The following is a 23,917-nucleotide window of genomic DNA, read 5'->3' on the forward strand; positions in this document are numbered from 1 at the left end:
TTTTTTTGCAAGCTTCGAAGAAGTACATGTACAGACAGCGTGGGCACAATAATAGTGGATACGTGAGGAATGAGGTTACTGTGACACGTTACACATGTAGCTCACACACAACCTCATTCCCCACGCACGTGTGCACTATTCCCCAATACGTCCACTATACACAAAGGTTTGAGACACGTTCATTGTTCGAGTGAATTCGCCGCTATTATTCAACACTGCGTTCTAAAATTAAAAGGGTTTTTTCTTTTCTGTTACAATTATTTTGATATTTTTCTTAATTTTGATTTCCACTTAATAGTTCATTCGTTGTTTGCATGTATTGTACGATTTAATAAAATTATATGGGGCGGCTTGTTTAGCGTGTTTTATTGAGTATTATCGTAGCGTCATAGTCAAGGCTCGAAATCGTATTTGCTACGCCCAAATCGTGTCTCTGCATATTGTACATCAATCATGAAACATCAACAAATAAGTTCATGAACTTATGTACCAGTTTATGTTGAATCGGTTTCTTTGCATTTAATCAAATTGAACGCATACTTTGTAGTATACACATCAAAGATAAAAACACAGATAAAACTTCATAGTTACCTGGCAATGTTAACATCAGCACAATCATGTTGTCATTAAACATGTGGGGACAAACTCCTCAACTCTGAAAGTGTCCTCATCAGCCAGCATCCATTGATTGTATAGTGGGCATGTTCGGTCGTTTGACGCAGTCGCCTATGATCAATTCTGCTAGTAATATAACCAGCCGAACACCTTTTCAGCTGGAAGTTCACCTGAACACAGTCTTATGAGAAAAAATTAAATTAAAATCATGGTGGTATTGTCACAAGAATGTTAAACTAGCTAGAGTTGATAGCGGGCCAGCCATGTCAAACACATCTCTAGCTGCATCATTCCCGAATGAAAATTGACCCTCAGAAAAATATTTTAACTGGTTTCTAATAAACTGGGGTATTTCAGACAAACAATTTTAAACGGTGCCTCACCGTTACAGTATGGATATATGATAAACAAGCAAGTTTTCACTCAGATAGAAATAGACAATCAAATTTTCCAGGTCACGTTCAAGGCCCCCACGTTCAAATAACAAAATAAAATAAAAACAAATGAAACAATTGTTATATAAAAAATTGAGTTAATAAAAAAATAAATCATGGCCATTGCATCATGATCATTGACATTGTGTCAGATTGAAAGAAAGGATAAAGACTTGAACAAAAAATTGTTTCATTTACCGATTGGAATGTAGATCTAGTAACAATTTATGAGCATTTTTTTCCTGAAAATATTGCAAGGATCTATGTATTTTAAACAGCCAAAAAAGCATGATCAGATGTTTAGAGAGACAGTCAGTGAGTCACTGGAAATGCCGGACAAAAAATTATTCAGAATCATTAAATCATATTGACAGATATTAATAGGTCTACAGCTATTGGTTAGTTCATCGCAACCGTCTTGTAAAGCCATCAATGATTGGTCATTTTTTCCCCAGCCTCGCACTATACTTTGGAAATTATAGCTGTTAAATTGGTCCATCACAAGAAAACTGGCAAAGAGATCGATTGTGGATTTATGGTATGTTAATTACCATATTTTTCTCATGAATTTAAATTTTTTTTTATTTCATTAATTTAAAAATGCTCATGCCAGATATGCGTCGCAAAACTGCACGATAATCGGCTACGCCCACTGGTCTATAAGCATATTGTGCCAACTAGCAAACAAGCCGTATAGCATGCAGTGCACACTGGCCGTCAAAATGTAGCTATTTTGGTCCCGAGAATGTGACTAAAGTGAGTCGTGTCTTACTCCTGCACGTTGTTATCGAAAAATCTCCTTAAATGGGGAAAGGCCAATGGGAGCGTGGAAGCGCTGCCCCACCAGTAAAACATTCATTACACTCTGTGACATCAGAGTGCAAGACATTGTTAGTGCACACGTCTAAACACAACAACACATGGGGGCTGGCAAACTCATTAGCAGGCAAGGGTGTCAGTATTATAAAACGTTGAGTTGCACTTCACAACGTTTCAACATTTGGAATGTGTGAAAATGTTGGGTTTTCGTTGCCAACAAACTCTCCAATTCGTTATACTGCTGCAGAGCTGCACGCAATGGACACTCGACATTTGCATGACAATGCCTGGCTGTTGAATCTGGACTTGCCAAAAGGTATGCGACGTCGTAAACGAGGCAAAGCTGGTGGAGTAAAGAAACTTTTACGTAAACGGAGGTTCAGACCATATTTACCATCAGTTATAATGGGCAATGTACAATCATTGAGAAATAAAGGTGATGAACTTCAAGCAAATACCCGGTATCTACATGATTACAGAAACATTTCCCTGATGTCATTCCTGGAAAGGTTTTCTGCCACGTACTCCTGTCTCGCCTAGAACCTCTACTCGTCCGTCACCGCCGACCCCAGCAGTCTGGCTTCACAAGGGGCCGTTCAACAATGGATGCAGTGCTCGCCCTTCGACTCCTGTCTGAACTGCACCGCCAGTTTCAGGGATGTGATTCTTCCGTTTTTTGACGGAAATCCGTTTTTTTCCTCCTCAAAAGTCCATCAACGTGAATTGTGTGAATTCGTTGAGAAAATAGGGGGGTAGAATGTGATAATTAAATATTCATATCGATGTCTGTTTGCCGAAATCGTCCAAAATGTACTTAACTTGCGTTGTTTTATTATGCATTTTAACACACGTAACTTTAACGTCAGCGCGAGTGTAATGTGGTTCGCTCGACCCCGCGGCCCGGCCGAGGTTTGTGAATAATTATATAAGGTAGTTCCTTTGCCAAAACTCGTGATTCACGCAAATGGGTGCAACCTCGTCCACAATAGCAAACCCTGGAACTCTTTCCTTGAAACCCTAAATGGACGCGGGGCGTGTGTGGTCTAATCTGAGTGGCCTTAACTGTCCTGGGGAAAAAATGTACACGATCGAGCGGGCTGAGAATGAAGTCGGGTGCCTTTTAACGCACCCACCGTTGTAATATATCTCACCTCTGGGTACCAGCCGTCGCACACATGTTTTTTGAGCCACCGCTGATTTCTCTCATTGAATTTGTTTCCAACATGGCCGCGCTTAAAAAGACGGTCCTGTTGTATGGAGACGCGTCCGTTCGAGAGATCGATAATGGAGTAAAGAACAAGTTTCGCTGGGAATGGCTCCAAGAGACAGTCACAATTGATGGATATCACCATAAGCTAAAAGATTGTTTTCAAAAAATAGCGACCGCTGGCAAGGTGTGTTGCAACTATTGCAACGACACCATCAACTACTCGGCGAACGGGAAACGAGCGCTCGTCTCGCATGTCAAACAAAAAACACTTAAAAGCATGGCATGTGAGGCGAGACAACATGAAGTTGGTGGTGGACTCGGGCGGCGTAATAACGACTGAAACCAGGAACGCCGTGAGAACTGTCCCACTTATAGACAGAGTTGCAAATAGCCAGGTAAGCTCCGATTTCACGTACTTGTTGTTAACTGTGCCTATGACTGAGTATGGGCAGATGTCTTCTTCTACTTCAAAGTTCTAGTTATGATGTGATAATAATATGTTCATACTTTAAAAAATTGTTTATGTCGTTTTAATGTATCATTTTTGCCGTTTTGGGGGTATTTTTTTTAGAGAAAACAAAATTTTTGGTAGAGTGTCAAACGTTTTAGCATGATTTATTACAACTTACTTAACTCTGGTTTTGATTTGAATAATACATGTTATTCAAATTTGAGTCAGTCAAAATGGGCTCACCGCCCCTAGGGGAACCCCTGGCCAATTTATTTTTGATAGGCGAGTACATGCGAGTAACAACTACCGATCCCTTTGCAAAGTTGTCTTGTCAGTTTGTTCCATCTTTTCAGGTCCTCAGGTGAGTATGGCTAAAAGAAATGTTCCATGCTAAATAAAACACAACAACTTCGAATTCCTCATTTCAGAATATGCATATCTCATTTAGGAATTGAAAGTATTGTAAAAGACTGTCTTGTTTCAATAGGTTGAATCATCCTTCAACACGATGGGGGATGTTATGGGAACAAAGAAGAGCCGCATGAAGGTGGAAACCTACGGAGCTGTTCAAGGAGTCAAGTACGCTTTGAGGGCAAGAGCAACAACTGCCATCCAGCTGTTCCAGAAGACTTCCCCTAATCAGCCTGTTGATAGAACAATGTGTCGAAATATAAGGAGTGCAAGTGCTATATACAGAAGGAAGCTGACACTTGCAAAAGAAGAAAAGGAAAAACAACTCAGATTAATGAAAATAAAGAAAACTCTTCTCAGTAAAAGGGCAGCAAAACAGGCCTTGGACGATAGCAGAAAGCTGGCCCGACTCAGGCACCTACAGCAGCAGAGAAAGAAGGGAAGGTTGAGGGTTCTCCAAGAATTGGCAGAAAGACTGAAAGAGAAGAAGACAAATTATAGCAAACAGAGAAATGTCTAAGCAGATCAGTGCATAATGCTTTTAAGTGTTGATATGGTTTTGATAATAAGTTGTTATCAAAAAAATAAGTCGCATTTCCTCCAACTTTCAAGTGAGTAGTCTGCTGTGTTGTTAACTGACATGAAATAACAAATTGGCTGGGACTCACCTTTTTGGATAATTTCAATTTTCTTTTCTGTTTTTTTCATGATTCTCCAATCACATCCCTGCAGTTTGAAAGACCTCTCCACGTTGCTTACGTCGACATCAAGGCAGCATTTGACTCTGTAGATCAGGAAGTCCTTTGGAAAGCCCTGAAAGCAACCGGAGATCCACCATTTCTTCTTCACCTGATTCAGGACTTACATGACGGCAGCACCTCCCCCGTGCGTGTTGGCAATGACATCTCCTGCCCCTTCCTCAGCACCTCTGGTGTTCGCCGAGGCTGCGTCCTGGCCCCAGCCCTATTTTGCTGTGCCATTGACTGGGTACTAAACCGCTGTCAGGCTGACCTCGGCATATTGGCAGGAGAAACGTCCTTTACCGACCTAGCCTACACTGACGATGCCGCCCTGTTCACAAGAGAGCCCAACGAGTGGCCTACCAAGCTCCAGAAGTTCGAGGAAGAAGCTGGGACAATGGGTCTATACACATCCTGGGCCAAAACCAAGATCCAAAACTGCACCGGCCTCGGACCACCTTCTGTTCCAGCATCTGTTGAGGGCCAGCCTGTCGGGACCACAGATAAGTTCAGATACCTGGGTGCGACATCTGCTCTGAAGGTCACTCTTCTCCCGACATCCATCGACGACTCGGGCTCGCCTCTTCAACTTTTGGCCAGTTAGATCGCGTGTGGCGGAACAAGCATCTCAACCTCAAAACCAAGCTGAGGGTGTACACTACATGCGTTCTCCCCATCCTACTCTATGGGTCAGAAACCTGGACACTTCTGGTAGAGGATGGCCGTAGGCTTCAAGCTTTTAACACCAGATGCCAACGGCGGATACTCGGTGTCCGTTGGTCAGACTTCGTCTCCAACGAATCAATTTTGGAAACCACCGGTCTCGAGGACATCCGTGTGTCCATCTCACGGCGACGCCACTCCCTCTTTGGCCACGTCTGTCGCCTTCCAGAAGACACTCCAGCACATGCCGCCCTCAAGCTGAGCGTCAACGCTCGAGGGGGACTACGTCCTGGCCCTGCCTGGAAGAGACCCAGAGGGCGACCACGCAACACCTGGTTGCGCCAGCTAGAAGTCGACCACCACTCACCGGCACAGCAGCTGTGGCAGTCTGCAAGCAATCGTCTGGTTTGGGCGACTCTACGTCCCCCTTGATGGTCCACAGAGAATGATGATGATGATGATGATGTCATTCACTGAATCGTGGCTGAAGGATATTGACCGTGATGAGCATGTGGCAATAGATGGGTTTAAATTGCTACGAGGGGATAGAAACTTAAACGACACGGACAAAGCTTGTGGTGGTGGAGTTTGTCTATACGTTAATGAGAAATGGTGTCATCCAAACAATGCAGTGATCAAACGCCATGCATGTTCTCCAAACATGAAAATTTTGACGGTCAGTTTACGCCCATATTATCTACCCCGGGAATTTTCTCATGTTGTGTGTTCAACAATATACATTCCTAACCGGTCGGTTGCCAAGCAAGGAACTGATGAATTGTGTTCAGCTATTCATGATATTGAACGAGCTAACCTAGATGCCATGGTTATCATTTATGGAGATTTTAATCATGCCTCTTTAAAGAAAAGCAGTGTTCAGTACCACCAATATGTCGACTGCCCTACACGTGGCACAGCAACCCTGGACTTAATTTACTCCAACGTCAAAGGAGCATATACTGCCTCTCCTCTCCCTCAGCTGGGCCAAGCAGACCACAATTTAGTGTCTTTGTTACCAAAGTATCGACCATTAGTGCAACGTCAGAAACCAAAGATCGTGTCGGTTCAACAATGGAATACAGATTCATTGAGAGAATTACAGGCATCGTTAGAGTGCACCGACTGGAATGTATTTATTGAAACTAACCCTGATTTAAATGATCTTGTAGACGCAGTTAGCAGCTACATTAACTTTTGTACATCAAATGCAATTTCCACGAAGGAGGTCAAAATCTACCCCAATAACAAACCCTGGGTGACAAAGGAAGTTAAAGATGTGATTAACAGGAAGAAGCAGATCTACGGACAAGGTGACAAGATGTAACTTAAGAGAATTCGAAAGGAACTGAAGCGTGTCATCAAAGCAGAGAAAGTTAAATACAAGAACAAGATTGAAAAGACTGACTCAGAACAATCTGAAAAAGGTTTGGGAGGGAATGAGACTCATGAGTGGCTATTCAAATAAATCAGAAAAAATAGCCAATTACCAGACGCATCAGTTGAGTATGCTAATAAGTTGAATGAGTTTTATAACCGTTTTGATGAATATAATTTTCATAATGAAGTTGATAACCTTCACGATGTACTTCAACAAGATTTAGATCCCTATGAGCTAAGTGTTTCTGAACAAGAAGTTTGCCGTCAGTTTAAAAAACTGAATACATCTAAGGCAGCCGGACCGGATGGAATTTCCGGAAAGGTTTTACAATCATGTTCGGGTTAGCTTTCTACAACTTTTACCTTTATTTTAAACTTGTCGTTTAGTACCTGTTCTATTCCACAACTTTGGAAATGCTCTCGTATTATTCCTATCCCTAAGCATTCTAGTGTTACATGCATGAATGATCTCCGGCCAGTGGCCTTAACAGCCATACCAATGAAAGTGTGTGAAAGACTGTTTAAGAATGTTTTGTTTGATTTTGTATCTGGCTTTCTTGACCCAATGCAGTTTGCCTATCAGGGAAATCGTAGTTGTAGTGATGCTATTTTAACAGTGTTAGATAAATTATATGCTCACTTAGAACAGGTTCACTCTAATAGTTCAGCTAGAGTGATGTTTTTTTATTTCTGTCAGCATTTAACACTTTTCAGCCTCATGTACTAATTCAAAAACTACTAAACCACTGTGATGTACCTAAGTCTCTATTGTCCTGGATTTTAAATTACTTGACAAATCGTTCTCAGTATGTTAAAATTAATGCTGCTGGCACACAATCTAGTTTGATTTATTCGAATACTGGTGCTCCACAAGGTACGGTTCTGGCTCCATTCTTATTTTCATTATATACATCAGATTGTAGGTCTTCTGAAATGTCGTGTCCTTTAATTAAATTCGCCGATGACACTGCAATGATTGGTCTGATCAGTAAGGATGATGATCACTTGTATAAAGATCAACTTCAACGTTTTGTCAAATACTGTGATTTAAACTATCTCCAACTAAATGTTTCTAAAACTAAAGAAATGGTTATTGATTATAGGAAATCGCACCGTCAACCAGAGCCTGTGATCTTGAAAGACAGGACAGTGGAACATACAACTTGTTATAAATATCTGGGTGTCGTATTTGACAATGAACTGTGTTGGCATGAGCATGTAGATTCCATTGTGAAAAAAATGAATTCTCGTATGTTTTGTCTTAGGAAATTAAATTCTTTTCATGTCAATCGTAAAATTTTAGCTACTTTTTACGACACTGTGGTTGCTAGTGTTTGGCCGCTTGTTGACACAGCATATGGGGATCTGCTGGCTGGCAAGCTAACAATGCTACTGAATGATGCTTACCATCCGCTTCATGATGCGCTTGCCAGCCAGTTGATCCCTAGGTCTGGTCGTACATGCGAGTGCCATATTCTGTGACAAACCGCTACCCATCCTCCTTTATCCCTCGTGCAATAACACACCACAATCTCAATTTTAAACGTTAATTATAAATTATCGCCTAGGCTCCAGTAGTTTTCTTCTCAATTTTAAAAGTTTATTATAAATTTATCGTCCAGTCTCCGGTATTTTTTCTTATCGCTTTTTAGTGTTTTTTCTTGTAATTGTATATAGCCATTGTCTGTTTTGTAATGTTTTAAATGTGTCAATGTTTTTACTGTATGCGAGCATTTGAATTACCCTTTTTGGGATGTAATAAAGATTATTGTATTATTGTATTGTATTGTATTGTATACAGCCTTCTGTAGGAAACATTAATTTCTTGTGTAATCTAAAGGTAAATTAGAGATTTCCACATAACCTTCTTATCATCACAACACTGACCCCATTGAAACCTGCACATCTAGTGTTTGGTCTGACAAACTCTAATTAATATTTGTTTACTGTTACAGAGATTGATTTTTTGATCTGTGTATGTACATGTATGTACAATTAGCAGTTGCTTCAAGTGATGTTGAGAACCTGCAAAGTGATAGTAGGCTGGCTTCACAGTTAATTAATGGTTGTTGTTTTATCTTTGTTTTCACAGATTATGTACCACTTGGGCCACGATTCTCTAACTTGGTGTTGCAAGCACTCCTAGTGTTGTTGAAAAAAATTCCACCTAAGGTAAACAAAATTTGCTGAAAATAAATTTGTAATTGCAACATACATGTATGTTAAGTGATTTTGTTTTGCACATATATTAATATATATTGTGACAGCAGAAACTCTGTGAATTATCTGGGAAAAGCACTAAAAAGGGAATATTTTCAAAATCAGATAACGGAAAACCGTCACAAACCAAAGGAGCTATGGGAAAACGCTTAAAAGCCTCTACCCTGCTAAAACAAGTTTGAGCTCATTCAACTGTATCAATGTCAATGGGTCTGTAGTTACAAACCGCAGGCTTGTTTCGATGAGTTTAATTGTTTTTTTTTTTGCAACAGCTGGCCACAATGTATTCGGGCATCAACAATTCTTCATCAAGTCAAACTCAATCAGTCCATCATACAGTAGGGCAAGTCCGGTCACCGTAGTGCGGGTTCGAATCCCGGTCTTGACAATTGTGTCCTTGAGCAAGATACTTTACTATAATTGCGTCTCTTCAACCAGGGGTATAAATGGGTACATTTATGTACATTGATGTCTGCTGACGACACTATAATTATGAACAGCAGACCTACCAAGTCTCACGCATTAGGCGTTAGACTCGTGCATGATAGATGTCCGTCTCACGCTCTCATTTGCAGCAACCATTTTCTCCCGCATTGGGAAAAAGATTTTAAAATGTCTAATAAAAAAATAACCAACAATTTTACCGTGAACGAAATGCCAGACTTTTTCCAACTTTTGCTTCCTCAGTAGGTTCAGCTGACAATTTGGCAATTCGGCAGAGCTCAAAATTTGGATTGCGCAACAGTTTGTCCTGATTTGTTTAGCAAATTCGTTGAATGCGCTCCACAAGAGTAGACTCGACACAACAGGCAGAAGTCATGAGCGGCGAGGATTTTGGACATAATTTTAGCTGGAAATTGAATGGGGTTTTTTTTTGGGGGGGGGGAAATATTCTGACACAATCATACATCCACATTAACCAGCAACATCTCCTGTGTCATGTTCCACACTGTCCCTGCCTAGGTCCTTATTCCATAGGTTCCGTCATAACATGCCTAGACATTCCATGACATGCCACGACATGCATTCAAGGCATTCAAGGCTTTGTGTGTACCCCACAAAGAGGGTCAAAGGGAAATCTTGGTGCATTTCATGAAACCATTTTTTTCTTTCTTTTTTGGCGAGCTGCTTTAGCAGTATGCGAGCCTATGTAATACCGATTTTGTCCGTCCGTCCCTCCGCACTCAGTGGAAATGTTAAAGTTTTTGGTTTAAGTTTCAGTGTTTAAGTTGAGTTGTTTTTGGTATGTACATGTACAAGCCCAAGTGAGACTGCCAGGCATTTTTGGTAATTTTCAGCTATATGTTTTCCAATAATGTTAACGTTTTTTTTAGGCTCAAATACTGACATCTGGATTTTAAAGGACCAAACTCAAACTTAAGTCTTAAAGTTTTGAAATAATTTGTTTAAAGGGAGGGTACACGTTTGGTATTTGTCAAAGACCCATCTTCTCACTTGGTGTATCCCATCATAACAATAAAATAACAACCCTGTGAAAATTTGGGCTCAATTGGACATCGAAGTTGCGAGAAAATGATGAAAGAAAAAAACACACTTGTTGGACGAATTTGTGTGCTTTCATATATGAATAAAAGACTTCTAGCTAGAAGTCTATTAATATTTTAGTGAGAAATTACCTCTTAATCAAAAACTATGTTACTTCAGAGGGAGTTGTTTCCCACAATGTTTTATATTATGAACGGCTGTCCAATGCTCGTTACCAAGTCAGTTTTTAAGTTAATATTTGTTTTGAGTAATTACCAAACGTGTATCTTCCCTTTAAACAAAAATCAATCTCTCTGTCACTGGTTTCAATTGAATGAGCTGAAACAATGAAAAACCTTAAATTTTCATAACTCCTTATTGCAATGATGTTCTGACTTAAAACTTAAATCAAATATTGCTTCCTACATATAGATGCATATGAAAAGATAAAACTCAAAGAGTATATCACTGGTTCCAGTTGAATGAGCTGAAACAATAAAAACAATAAATTGTCATTACTCCTTAATGCAATGATGTTCTGACTTGAAACTTAAATCAAATATTGCTTCCTACATAAAGATGCAGATGTTAAGATGAAACTGAAAAAAGAGTGCAAGTCAGTTTTTAAGTTAATATTTGTTTTGAGTAATTACCAAACGTGTATCTTCCCTTTAAACAAAAATCAATCTCTCTGTCACTGGTTTCAGTTGAATGAGCTGAAACAATGAAAACCTTACATATATGGTCATAACTCCTTATTGCAATAAAGTATTGACTTGAAACTTAAATAAAATATTGCGTCTTACATATAGATGCTATGGAAAGAACAAACTCAAAGATTGCATCACTGGTTCCAGTTGAATGAGCTGAAACAATTAAAATCTTAAATGGACATAACTCCTTTTTGCAATGATGCACTGACTACAAAATTAAATAAAACATTGCTTCTTACATGTTAATTCGGACGGAAAGATAAAACTCAAAGAGTTTATCACTGATTCCAGTTGAATGAGCTAAAACAATGAAAACCTTAAATGGTCTTAATTCCTTATTGCAATGATGCATTGACCTAAAAATAAGGTAAACTCATATGACAAATATAAAACTCAAAGAGTTGATCACTGGTTCCAGTTGAATGAGCTAAAACAATAATGTTCTGACTTGAAACTTCAATCAAATATAACTTCTTGCATGTAGCTTCATACGAAAAGACGAAATTTAAAGAGTTAATCACTGGTTCAAGTCGAATGAGCTAAAACACTGAAAACCTAAAAGGAACAATACAGATTCGGTAAGAAACAAAAATCGTGAAGTTCACACAGATTTACATAAAACTTACACGGTCTAATGATGACGATAGCTGGAAACATCCCTTGAAATATTTCTGTCTGAAATGTCATATTTGATGAGAAATAAATAATCTAACTTCGCGTTTGGAGTTTATCGCTCAGTGAGCGTTTTATTCATTTTTATTTTGGCATTGATGCAATGCAAAATTTGTAATCAGTTTTTCACTACTCTCTCTTGACCCAGATGGTGGATTACATAAAGTGCTTACACTGCCAGCAACTGTTTTGTAGGCAAAAACCAATTCTGTAATGTATGTACTTCATACTTGTCAATGTCTCCACCCCTTTGACCATCAGTTGATCAAACAATTGGTTTTTCTGTCAGTCATTGGTTCTATCTGGCGATCGCCAGCTTGCCTTGGCAGCTTCGCTGTCTAGTTTTTCTTGGTTTAGTTGAAACTATTTACTGCAAATTGCGCTTGCAGTGTCTAATGCTCGTTTAGTTCATGATGGTGCTACATGTATTTGTATGCTCACGCACAAGCCTATTATTAGTTAACCTTACGTGAGCGTGTTTCAGCCAACTAGAATACAGAACTAGCAAGTGATGTTTGGGGCCATGGAAAATACTTCCTAGAATTCCATTTTATTTTTTTAGATCAGAATGAGCTATCTTTCTGATAAACCCATAATCATTTCTATCCGTTGATGTTTTGCAATAAGTTCATTTAATTTGTTTGTTTCTCTCCAGGGCAAAAAACTCTTAATTATTGGAACAACAAGTCAAAAAGAAGTTTTGCAGCAAATGGAAATGGTGGCAACATTTAATGCACACATCCATGTATCCAATCTGTCAACAGGTGAACAACTGTGTGCTGTTGTTGAGGTACGGTTAGTTGGCATATTTGACATGTTAAAGTTTCCTAGGCCTATGTACAGCATGTGTGGTCCCTTTAGAGGAAGAGGGCCTGGAGTAGCTATGCCTAAACAGGTCACACAGGTATCTGCTCAAAATGGTATCTGCTCATGGCCAGGGGTGGTCCGGGATTTATTGAAGATGTTTCTTCCAGTTCATGTGAACACCTGGACAGATTGTTGAAAACACACACAATTACAATTAATTATCTCATACAATGAAAGTACATCGCTTGTCAGTAAAATGAAAGCCACTCCTAAATATTCCATCTCAAATCATTACTATCCCAAGTAAGGCAAATAAATGAATGCGTGGGGATCAGGAAACGGCATGACACCGGGCAAGAAGGCATACAGTAACAGGCCCCACTAATCATAATCATTAACACAAGAAAGCCCCAAACCCATTAGTCCAATCCCACCTGCCAAACCGGAGTCCACACCCACCCATGTATCCCATTTAAAGTGATATACAATAATACACGCTATTAATCTCTTTATTTCATGAAACAGACGTCCATTTGGTCGCACCAAGATACACACACAACATAACGTGCACATAAAGTTACGACCTCATGGGGGCCACCCATTACATTGACACATTGCACATAAATAAACACCTTGGAGAGTTTCCCGTCTCTGATTGGTCAAAACCCAATCACTTGTGGGATGTATTAATGGATGATAAAGGATCATCGAAGTTGCAAGATAAAAAACATCCTTTTTACACAGAGTTTAGGGGTTTCAGATACATGTACATCAACGGAGAGGAAAGGACCAAGCTACATGTTTTAGAATGTCAATCAAGAAAGAAAAAATTGATTTGTTAGAAAGATCATGATATAGGTAAATTAATAAAGGAACAATATATAAAACAAAAAGGAGTTAAAAAGAAAATTAAAAGCAGGTAAATTATCTTATTGGGTTTGTATAACGAACAAGTAAATCAAACTGACATGTTCAGAGAGGATCAGTATTGGCTTTGGGCCAGGTTATGGCAGCTTTAACAGCCTTTTTCTGTAGAAGAATATTTGTTTTACTAATAAAATGGGAAGCATTTCCCAAGACTGAGATATCATAATTGATGAAATCCAAAGTATTGCATAAAGAGAATAAAGAGTACTGGGAAAGAACTAAGCCTAGAATACCGATATAATGCACAATATTTGTACATAAATAATCCATGTCAAGTTTCCAGGTACAATACTAGTAAGCTTGTTATCAATAGATAGACCACAATCAGATAAGTTTGATCAGTCATGTGTGGTGGCCGAGTGGTCAAGCACACTCTATCCCAAGCTCTGATGTTTCCGAGTGTGGGTTTGAGTTCTGGTCTTGACACTTCATTATTGCTTTGCCTTCAGATGGGACATTAAGCTGCTTGTCTGGTGTAATGCACCTACATGTAGATTACCCCATATACTTGGTATTAAGAGAAGGGGTTCGCCCCTGTGTTGCTTACTGAAATAGCTGAAAGCTCCAATGGATTTTGGGAGCACTTTAACTATAGTTAAAGATAAATTTTTCATGGGAAACCACTATAATACCATTTCATGTCCTTATGTATCTGTGCAACAAATAAATGTGTAAAGTGCTACTGCAAAAAAATGACATGATCAAACACTAGCATTATGACAAGTTAAACTCGGTGCATGGTGTTGTTTTATACTAATTTGTGACTGTTTTAAATTAGGGGATGCAAAACTGCATTCATGAGTCCCAATTGTAAACTTGAAATCTTTAATTTCACTGTGTTTTTTTAATTTATTTTTGTTTTAATGGATCAGGACCTAGACTGCTTCACATCTGCGGAACGCACTACTTTGGAAAACAAACTCCGAGGAAAAAGGTACTTGTACATGTGTATCTGTTCTGTTCCAAACATTGTCTGTCTGTTTCATTTTTAGGCGTTCAGGTAACAGCCCGAACAACTCTTTGTTATTGTTCGTTTTGGGTTTTTTTTCTTCTTCCTCTCGCTGTCGATTGTCCGCAAGAAAAAAACATTGTTGCGAAGCTTGCATTAAGTTGAAACTTTGCACACAGATAGACAATAACTAGTAGATGGTACTAAAGTTGTTACGTCACGATGACGTCATCAGTTGACGAGATACACTAATTCAAAGTTTATTATTTCAAACAATCATAACTTTTGATCTACATTAGGGATTTTTACAATCAATACATCATCGGAAAGGGCATTAAAAACTCTGTAAACGCTTCACAGACATGACCCCATTTTGATTTTGTCTTTTGTCTCAAAAGAGAGGTTGAAAATTTCAAAATTCACGTCTAACGAACAACGTAAATCCCCCGTTGGTATGTGCATAAACATTACACTTAGGCATACACACAACGTGTAGTGTATTAGCTGTGCAGGAGAGTCACGCTCCAGTGATCATCCATAGAGCGCGAAAAAGCTTCATGTAGAATAGTCTTCGTTCAAGGCGTTTAACATTTTGACCTTGTCTTCTAATTCAAATCGAATTTATTTTATATTATCTACGACCGTACTACGTTAACACCGGTTCCCGTTCGATCACTGAAGTTAAGCAAAATCGGGCTTGGTCAGTACTTGAATGGGAGACCAATAGGAGACTTTCCAACGCTAGGCGGCAGCAGACATACCGGGTAAATTTCCATTGTTTACGTAGTTCTGAACATGCGCATAATTCTGAGAACAATGGATTTACCCGGTAAGTCTGCTGCCCTCTATCGTCCCAGAAAGTTGGCGACGCAATTTTGTATTATTTATTTATTTATTTTTTTTTTTCTTCTCCTATAAATAGCTTTGTTTTTAGTCTATTTTCAAGGCGTTTTCAACCAACATTTCTTTTCCGGTTAGTTAGTCTCCTCTTCAGTCGTCATTATGCATAAGGCTCCAACCACAACAGCTATTTTGACAATCTATACATCATATGAAAGGGCTTTAAGTACGTAGTCTGTTTTCAAGGTGTTTTCAACAAACATTTCCCTTCCGGTTAGTTAGTCTCTTCTCCAGTCGTCTTTATGCATAAGTTCCTATGCCCTCAACCAAAAGCTATTTTGACAATCTACATCATATGAAAGGGCTTTACGTACGTAGTCTGTTTTCAAGGCGTTTTCAACAAAAATTTTCCTTCCGGTTAGTTAGTCTCTTCTCCAGTCGTCATTATTCATCAGTTCACATTTCCTCGACCACAAAAGCTATTTTGACAATCTATACATCATATGAAAGGGCCTCACGTACTTCACAAAAATGGGTACGTTGGTGACCTTCTCTTGACACTATATCTAGTTAGGTGTTCGGGTATACATCATATGAAAGGGCCTTACGTACTTCACAAAAATGGGTATGTTGGTGACCTTCTCTTGACCTTTTGACCTTTCTAAACCGGAAGTACACGCAGAATGCTTTGAAAAGGCGTTAATTAATGGCTTTTAGGTTGAAATGTACACTTTTTGATGCTTTACCATAAAATTATTACACATCGAGAAAACTGTTTGGTTTTGATTTCTTTGCAATTTGACGAGCTATAAACACTTTTTTCATTGATCCAAACACTGACCCAACAATAGCCGAACACCTAGTGTTTGTTTCTACAAACACTATATGGGTGTGTTCCTATGCATTGGTTTTTTTTCATCAAGTTCTTGAAGCTATACCTTTCCAGGTTTTCTGTTCAAGTTTGGAAATAATGGAGCAACAATCAATGTCGGGCTGGAAACTTTGTGTTTGGAGTAGCACTTTATATTTATTTATAGGACTAACAACAGCTTGCTTCTATTTCTAGTTTTGTTTTTAATTTCTATTTCTAGTTGCCCCCACCTCCAAAAAACAACCGCAATATGTGGAGTTATTGGTTGATATTGTGCCTTCATTTTCAAAAAAGGTCCGTAAAATTATAAAGAAAGAAGAAAGCCACACAAATTTAAAGTGCAATAAAGGACAAATTTTCATTTGGCCTTCATTTGCCAAAAATGTCAACTCCCCACCTCGCTGCACAACGGGCATCGCTAATACACTAATTTAGGCCTACATCTTCTTTTTTGTCCCCCCCCCCCTCAGCTCTAGCAATTTGGGTAATATCAGTACAAGGTGTGACCTACACATAAGCTTAGAACAAAGCATATGCAACATTACACAACAGTTTTACATTAAACTTGCAGGGTTTGAAGATAATGATAGTGGAAAGCTTCCCTTCAAATATTACTTACTAAGGTTCTGTAGTTTTTGAGAAATGAGTAAGACAAGTCGCCAAATAATTTTTGTCTCAGTGAGACAAAACTTAGTTAGCATGTAAAATCCCATTAACTAGTTATGATTTTATAACTGGTAAATACGTTTTTACATGCTAAAACTGAGACAAAACTTATGTGTTTTACTTCTTTCTCAAAAACTAAAGCACCTTAGTAAGTAAAATTTCAAGAGAAGCTTTTTACTGTGATTATCTTCAAACTGTGTTAGTTTAATGTAAATCTGTGGACATGGTATTTTGTGCTAGGAAAAAGTACACAGACCCTTAAAAGAGATAACAATTATATATATACAACATAAAAAAATAAGTGCGCGAAGTTGCAATGAAATTAACAGGGATATAAATACGCGTGCGATACAGTGCAACGCGCAAGGTTTACACAATGTATGCTGATTTAGTGGCCACTTATTCGCTATTTTCCAAAGCCGGTCTTTATACCACCGTTAACACTCCCACCTGTGACCGGGTTTTGACCAATCAGAGACTTGAAACCGTCCAAGGTATTTATTAATAGATTTTAATAGTAAAACCCTTTAGTACCCATGCAATATTAAACATAACGCTATACGCTCCTCTGTGCGCCATGAAAATTCAATTGATTTCCGGCCATATCCAGAAATCTATACTATAATACATAAAATCGTGTGGGTGCCGCCATTGTTGTTTTGGGCGCTGCCAATTTGTTTTCACTTCAAGTGGTGCCCGCACCCTGTCGAAATGATGCGTCCCGGGGTCAATTTCGGGGTACCTTTGGGTTGGGGGTTTGTGTTGTTTGTGACGTCACAGTCAAAGCGTGACCGTGTAGTAACTACCCTCAAGTTTAAGGGGGCTGCGTTACCCGTCAGGCACCCTTTGTGATGTCACAGTCATCATAGCGTGAGTGTCCAGTAACTTTGCACATACAGGGGAAGCAAATATTATTGCACGTGATCATTACGAGGATCACAGCGGAGGCGCGATGAACGTGTGGGTTAAGAGCACGTTGGACAGGGAAAGGTCGGCACACATTGGCACGTCTTTGGAACGGGGAACGGGGGACGGGGAACGGCAAAAGTGACGGATAAAATGAACAGGGCTGGGGTAGGGAAATGCAAACATGAAAAGGGACTATGAAGATATGGGATTTTGGAAAAGAAAATATTAAGCTGAACAAACTGGGGAAAATCAAACCGTAAGAATGGGGGTAGCGCCACTATAAGCGGGACCCGTGCAAAATTGGAAAACATCAGAACGGGGGATCACGAAACTGAAAAAGAGGATTATGGGATGGGGAGAGGGAATTGGAGCACACAGTGGGACTAGGGAGTGGTGGATCAGCAAAATCAATGACGGGAAAAAAATTAATGGGGCTGGGAATGTAATAAGGGAAAGAAAAAACGGCTGTTTGCTGCATTTTAATCGCATGTCTATAACTCAAAATACACCATGTCAAACTGCGTGGGTGCGTGCGGGCGGTATGCGTGGTAATATGCAGGGCGACTCCGGGCGGTATGCGTGCTAAAGGGTTAAAAGCATTTCACCTGGTACAGGGATTAGATTTTTCATTTTTCAAATATGAAACTTAAACTTCCTGATTAGACTGTAAGTTGAGGTCGAATGGGGTCACACACCGTGCACTGTGTAGTGTTTGTTACATTTTTTGAAAACAAGATAATTTTCAAACCCAGCATTTGGCCTGTGTAGGAGTTGTTATTTTTTGAAAATGTGCCGTTTAAACCGTAAATAAGGTCAAATGTGTTCCACTTCTTTGTAGCTTTTTTGTTGACACTTATATGAACAAATCCAATGTTTGGTTCAGGTATTATGATTGTTTTGAAATAAATAATAAGTTAATAATATACAGCATTTATTTAGCGCTTCATACATCGTGTTTCTTAGTGCTTTACAAAAACAATAGGAATAAACAACAAAGAAAGAGCAAACATAAATTAAATTTTATCTTCTTGTTTAAACCGGAAGTCATGGTAATCAATTCACGCGCTATCTAGAAGCTCGAGCCTGCTCTGATTTTTCTCCAGATGTTCTGGTCCAGCATGCAGGAGCGTAGTTCCTCAGCGCTGGTCAAGCCAGTGTCTCGCTTCAGTGTGTCTACAAAGGAGAGACATCTTCTCCCACGCGAAGCCTTGCCTTGGGTGGGCTCCCAGAGGACGGTTGGGCAAGCGGCAAGCTCCGAGTGGCAGACACAGTGCCCAGCAAGCTTGAGGCGGCGCTCACGGATCTTCTCTAAATTCTTTGGCCAGCCAGCAGAATGGAGTTTCTCATGTGGTCCCGCCAGAGGATGTTGAGGGCCATACGCAGCATCCTGGGGCCGATTTCACTAACGTCTATGTTTGCGATCATCGCTAACACACTTGCGATGAGATCGCAAACCTCAAATCCATCGCAATTGCGATGTCGCTAATTCTGCGTTTCACTAAAGTCATCGCAATTGCGATGACGTTATAAGGGAAATAAAGTTTTTGTACGAGGCAAAAAGTAGTGACCTTTGACATCCCGCGACAAAATCGTCGGTCGTCGCTCGAAATGAAATGGCATTGTGCAGTTTATATGTAAATCGTTGTCATGTTGGTGCACCCGAACTATTGTGGACGATGTTTAGGCATTCATTTACAAAGGGTTAAAGCATTTATAGGCCTATGGCCTCTATTATAATTTTAGATTTTAATAAACAGTTTTCGTAAATCTGTTGTAACGGTGGGATTGATGAAAATTCTGACATATCTGTCTAATAATACTAAGCTTAACACTGTCAATTTGCCAATACATTACACATTTTTTCTAAAAATGATGGTTAAAATAATCGAACCCATATAGTATCTACTTTTTACCGATATTAAGGGGCTCTTTGCTGCAGTTGCGTCGCTGATAGTTGTCATCAGCAATCTGAGTCTACCAGGTAAAAGACCGCAAGACTAAAATAATGTACATGTAGCGCCACTCATTTTACTCTAAATCACGGACAATTTATACGTCAAAACGTACACCGCTATAGCTATAAGCACAGAATGGCGCAATGTATCATAAGTTTGCGATGAACTTTTACTTTGCGACCACTAACATGTCATCGCAAGATTGTCATCGCTAAATAAAACTTTGCGACGAGTATATTCATCGTTGAGTTTTAGTGAAATCGTCGGCTAAAAATCCATCGCTAAGTTGCGATGGATTTTAGATTTAGCGATCGATTTCAGCGTTTGCGATGACCAAAACGCGTTAGTGAAATCGACCCCTGGTGTAACAACCATCCAGAGACTTCTCCATCCTGGTGGTGAGGGTCCAGGTCTCAGCTCCGTAAAGTAGCACTGACTCCACTGTTGCGACAAACAGCGACTTTTTCAGCTGTGCACTCAGCGTTGATGACCACACCTTTTTCATGCTGTGGAGCACAGACCACGCCTGTGCTTCAGGTCTTCAGGTCTTTTTCACTGGAGTTGATCCAGGATCCAAGGTATTTGAAGTCAGATTCAAAACAAAGAGTTGTGTAGTCATGGGTAACAGAGTCACATTCTGTGTACTGTTTCCTATAAAGTTGTTACACATTTTTTTAATAACGTCTGTCCCAACTTTGAGCATTCACCAATCTATGGCGTTTGATTCTGAAGGAATTGCACATCCAATGACCAAGGGCTCTGTGCAGTATTCACGGTCTGAGCCTAGTGTTCCCTAGTCACTGGGGGCTGAAGTTGAGGACGATTAAGAAGTGGCGCAACACAGGCAATGACTATCTGTTATGGAAACCAAGCCCAGGCTGGTTCAGTGTGACATGTTATGGAAACCTCGTTCAAACTGGTTTAGTGTGACATTTAATGGAAACCAAGCCCAGGCTGGTTCAGTGTGACATGTTATGGAAACCTCGTTCAAACTGGTTTAGTGTGACATTTAATGGAAACCAAGCCCAGGCTGGTTCAGTGTGACATGTTATGGAAACCTCGTTCAAACTGGTTTAGTGTGACATTTAATGGAAACCAAGCCCAGGCTGGTTCAGTGTGACATGTTACGGAAACCAAGCCCAGGCTGGTTCAGTGTGACATGTTATGGAAACCTCGTTCAAACTGGTTTAGTGTGACATTTAATGGAAACCAAGCCCAGGCTGGTTCAGTGTGACATGTTACGGAAACCAAGCCCAGGCTGGTTCAGTGTGACATGTTACGGAAACCAAGCCCAGGCTGGTTCAGTGACATGTTTCAGTGTGACATTTTATGGAAACCAAGCTAACAGGCTGGTTCAGTGTGACATGTTGTGGAAACCAAGTTCAGGCTGGTTCAGTGTGACATGTTATGGAAACCTCGTTCAAACTGGTTTAGTGTGACATTTAATGGAAACCAAGCCCAGGCTGGTTCAGTGTGACATGTTACGGAAACCAAGCCCAGGCTGGTTCAGTGTGACATGTTACGGAAACCAAGCCCAGGCTGCTTTAGTGACATGTTTCAGTGTGACATTTTATGGAAACTAAGCTAACAGGCTGGTTCAGTGTGACATGTTGTGGAAACCAAGTTCAGGCTGGTTCAGTGTGACATGTTGCGGAAACCAAGCCCAGGCTGGTTCAGTGTGACATGTTATTGACACCTAGCCCAGGCTAGTTCAGTGTGACATGTTATGAATACCGAGCCGAGGCTGGTTTAGTGTTATGGAAACTGAGCTTATAGCTTGTTCAGTTTGACATATTTATGGAAACAAAGCCAGGCTCGGTCGCACTAAATACCGACAATTCATGACAACTCACGACAACTCACGCCAACAATTTTTAAATGAACTTAAACAGAACATTTGAACATAAGTCAACAGTTAAATATGTGCACAAGAGTCACATGCATCTAAATCATCTTCAAACTGTTGAAAAAGTTGTATTTTTAACTGTAAAAAATGTGTTTTTTATCCCGAATTTAGTAACGAACGGAAATATTCGCCATGTTGTCGTTTGACGTACTTGGACGATTCTATAACACTGCAGGGGGCAGGGGAATTTTCTGAGGGCTGAGTTGTATTTTTTTCTTTTTGGTTTTAGCTGCTGTGTTTTCTTTCTTGTTAGTAACTAAGTGCCACTCTGGAATTCGAAGTTAAAAGTGGAGATTTAAATATAATAATTTTTAAACTCCATGAGAGGCACATTAAATGGTAAATAATCATCTTGCATATTGCATCACCCCCAGGCTGGTTCAGTGTGACATGTTATGGAAACCGAGCCCAGGCTGGTTCAGTGTGACATGTTATGGAAACCAAGCCCAGGCTGGTTCAGTGTGACATGTTATGGAAACCGAGCCCAGGCTGGTTCAGTGTGACATGTTATGGAAACCAAGCCCAGGCTGGTTCAGTGTGACATGTTATGGAAACCGAGCCCAGGCTGGTTCAGTGTGACATGTTATGGAAACCAAGCCCAGGCTGGTTCAGTGTGACATGTTATGGAAACCGAGCCCAGGCTGGTTCAGTGTGACATGTTATGGAAACCAAGCCCAGGCTGGTTCAGTGTGACATGTTATGGAAACCAAGCCCAGGCTGGTTCAGTGTGACATGTTATGGAAACCGAGCCCAGGCTGGTTCAGTGTGACATGTTATGGAAACCAAGCCCAGGCTGGTTCAGTGTGACATGTTATGGAAACCGAGCCCAGGCTGGTTCAGTGTGACATGTTATGGAAACCAAGCCCAGGCTGGTTCAGTGTGACATGTTATGGAAACCAAGCCCAGGCTGGTTCAGTGTGACATGTTATGGAAACCGAGCCCAGGCTGGTTCAGTGTGACATGTTATGGAAACCAAGCCCAGGCTGGTTCAGTGTGACATGTTATGGAAACCAAGCCCAGGCTGGTTCAGTGTGACATGTTATGGAAACCAAGCCCAGGCTGGTTCAGTGTGACATGTTATGGAAACCAAGCCCAGGCTGGTTCAGTGTGACATGTTATGGAAACCAAGCTCAGGCTGGTTCCTTTTACTCTGCAAACTAACATGGTCAGCCATCACAAATTGGGGTGCCATGTTCGATCACGAACTATCGGGAAACCAGGCAATTTTGAGGCATATTTGTGTAGATCATTGTATTCTACTTTTAAAACATCTTTCTAACCATATATGTATGCATTTCTAAACAAACGGTTACAAACACTTTTTATAGACCATCTTGCTCGCTCCAAGGCAACGTGTCCCTTTAATTTGTGTACATTGTCTTGGTAAGATCGACTTCTTTTGCTTTTATAATACATGTTATCTGTATTTTCTATAAAGGAACATTACAGAATTGGTCTTTGCTAATAGAACAGTTGCTGGCTGTGTACTGTATTTTCCTGCAGATAAGACGCTCGGCGGACAAGGCGCAGGACCCTAAAATGACCCAAACACATTTCAAATGTCAGCAGACAAGGCGCACCGCCGCACAAGGTGCATGTTTAACTGCACACAAAAGAACACCGGGCGCCACCCGGTGTCGGTACATTGACACAAAGACGTAATTTTGTTGCCTTTTAGAACCTACATGTACGTATACCGACCTTCATCCAATCAGCCAACGCTGTCTATTGTTATAACATAAAGTCTGGGCCATTCAGCAGGCAGAAACCATGGTCCACGCACTGTCTGAAGTTAATTTTATTTGCAACATGAACCCAGGCTCTCCCTGTACGTCCCACAACGAGGAGCCTTGCTGATACAGATAACATTGCAACGACAGACGGACGTAGCTTGTGTGTAGTAATGTATCATGCACATTATGCACATGTACACTTGCGAGTTCGTAAAGCTAGCAATCTGTTGATTGCGCTGCTCAATCTCGAGATTGCACAACAGATGTTGGGGGCATGTGAGCACCGTATTGAGCGATGTTCGCCGACGGGTTGCGCTACGCCCTGGAAATGCGCTAAAATTCCCACGTGACTGTACGGATCCCAAGCATACCCAGACACGTCGAGTCTTGTCTCAATGCGTTTATTGCTGGTTTTACCAATAGAGGGCGTTTAATCTCACGCTATTACTTTGTTCCAAAACACCCTCTAGCGTTCAATGTTTCTTGTATTTATTGTCACACGCAAAGTAACAATGACTACAGGCGTGATTTGCTTTTACAGACC

The 23,917-nt window shown here is 40.3% G+C and overlaps 1 protein-coding gene across 1 annotated transcript in view; it reads left to right on the top strand.

The window, feature by feature from the left end:
- Positions 1 to 23,917, top strand: part of LOC117291391 (vesicle-fusing ATPase-like) — a 217,455-nt gene that overhangs the window by 174,734 nt on the left and 18,804 nt on the right. Inside the window, exons 22-24 of the mRNA XM_033773044.1 lie at positions 8,813 to 8,892; positions 12,466 to 12,600; positions 14,417 to 14,478. Of these exons, the coding sequence (XP_033628935.1) occupies positions 8,813 to 8,892; positions 12,466 to 12,600; positions 14,417 to 14,478 (277 nt within the window). The remainder of the gene's footprint in view (positions 1 to 8,812; positions 8,893 to 12,465; positions 12,601 to 14,416; positions 14,479 to 23,917) is intronic.

This window comes from Asterias rubens, chromosome 6 (genome assembly GCF_902459465.1).
Source record: "Asterias rubens chromosome 6, eAstRub1.3, whole genome shotgun sequence".
NCBI lineage: Eukaryota > Metazoa > Echinodermata > Asteroidea > Forcipulatida > Asteriidae > Asterias > Asterias rubens.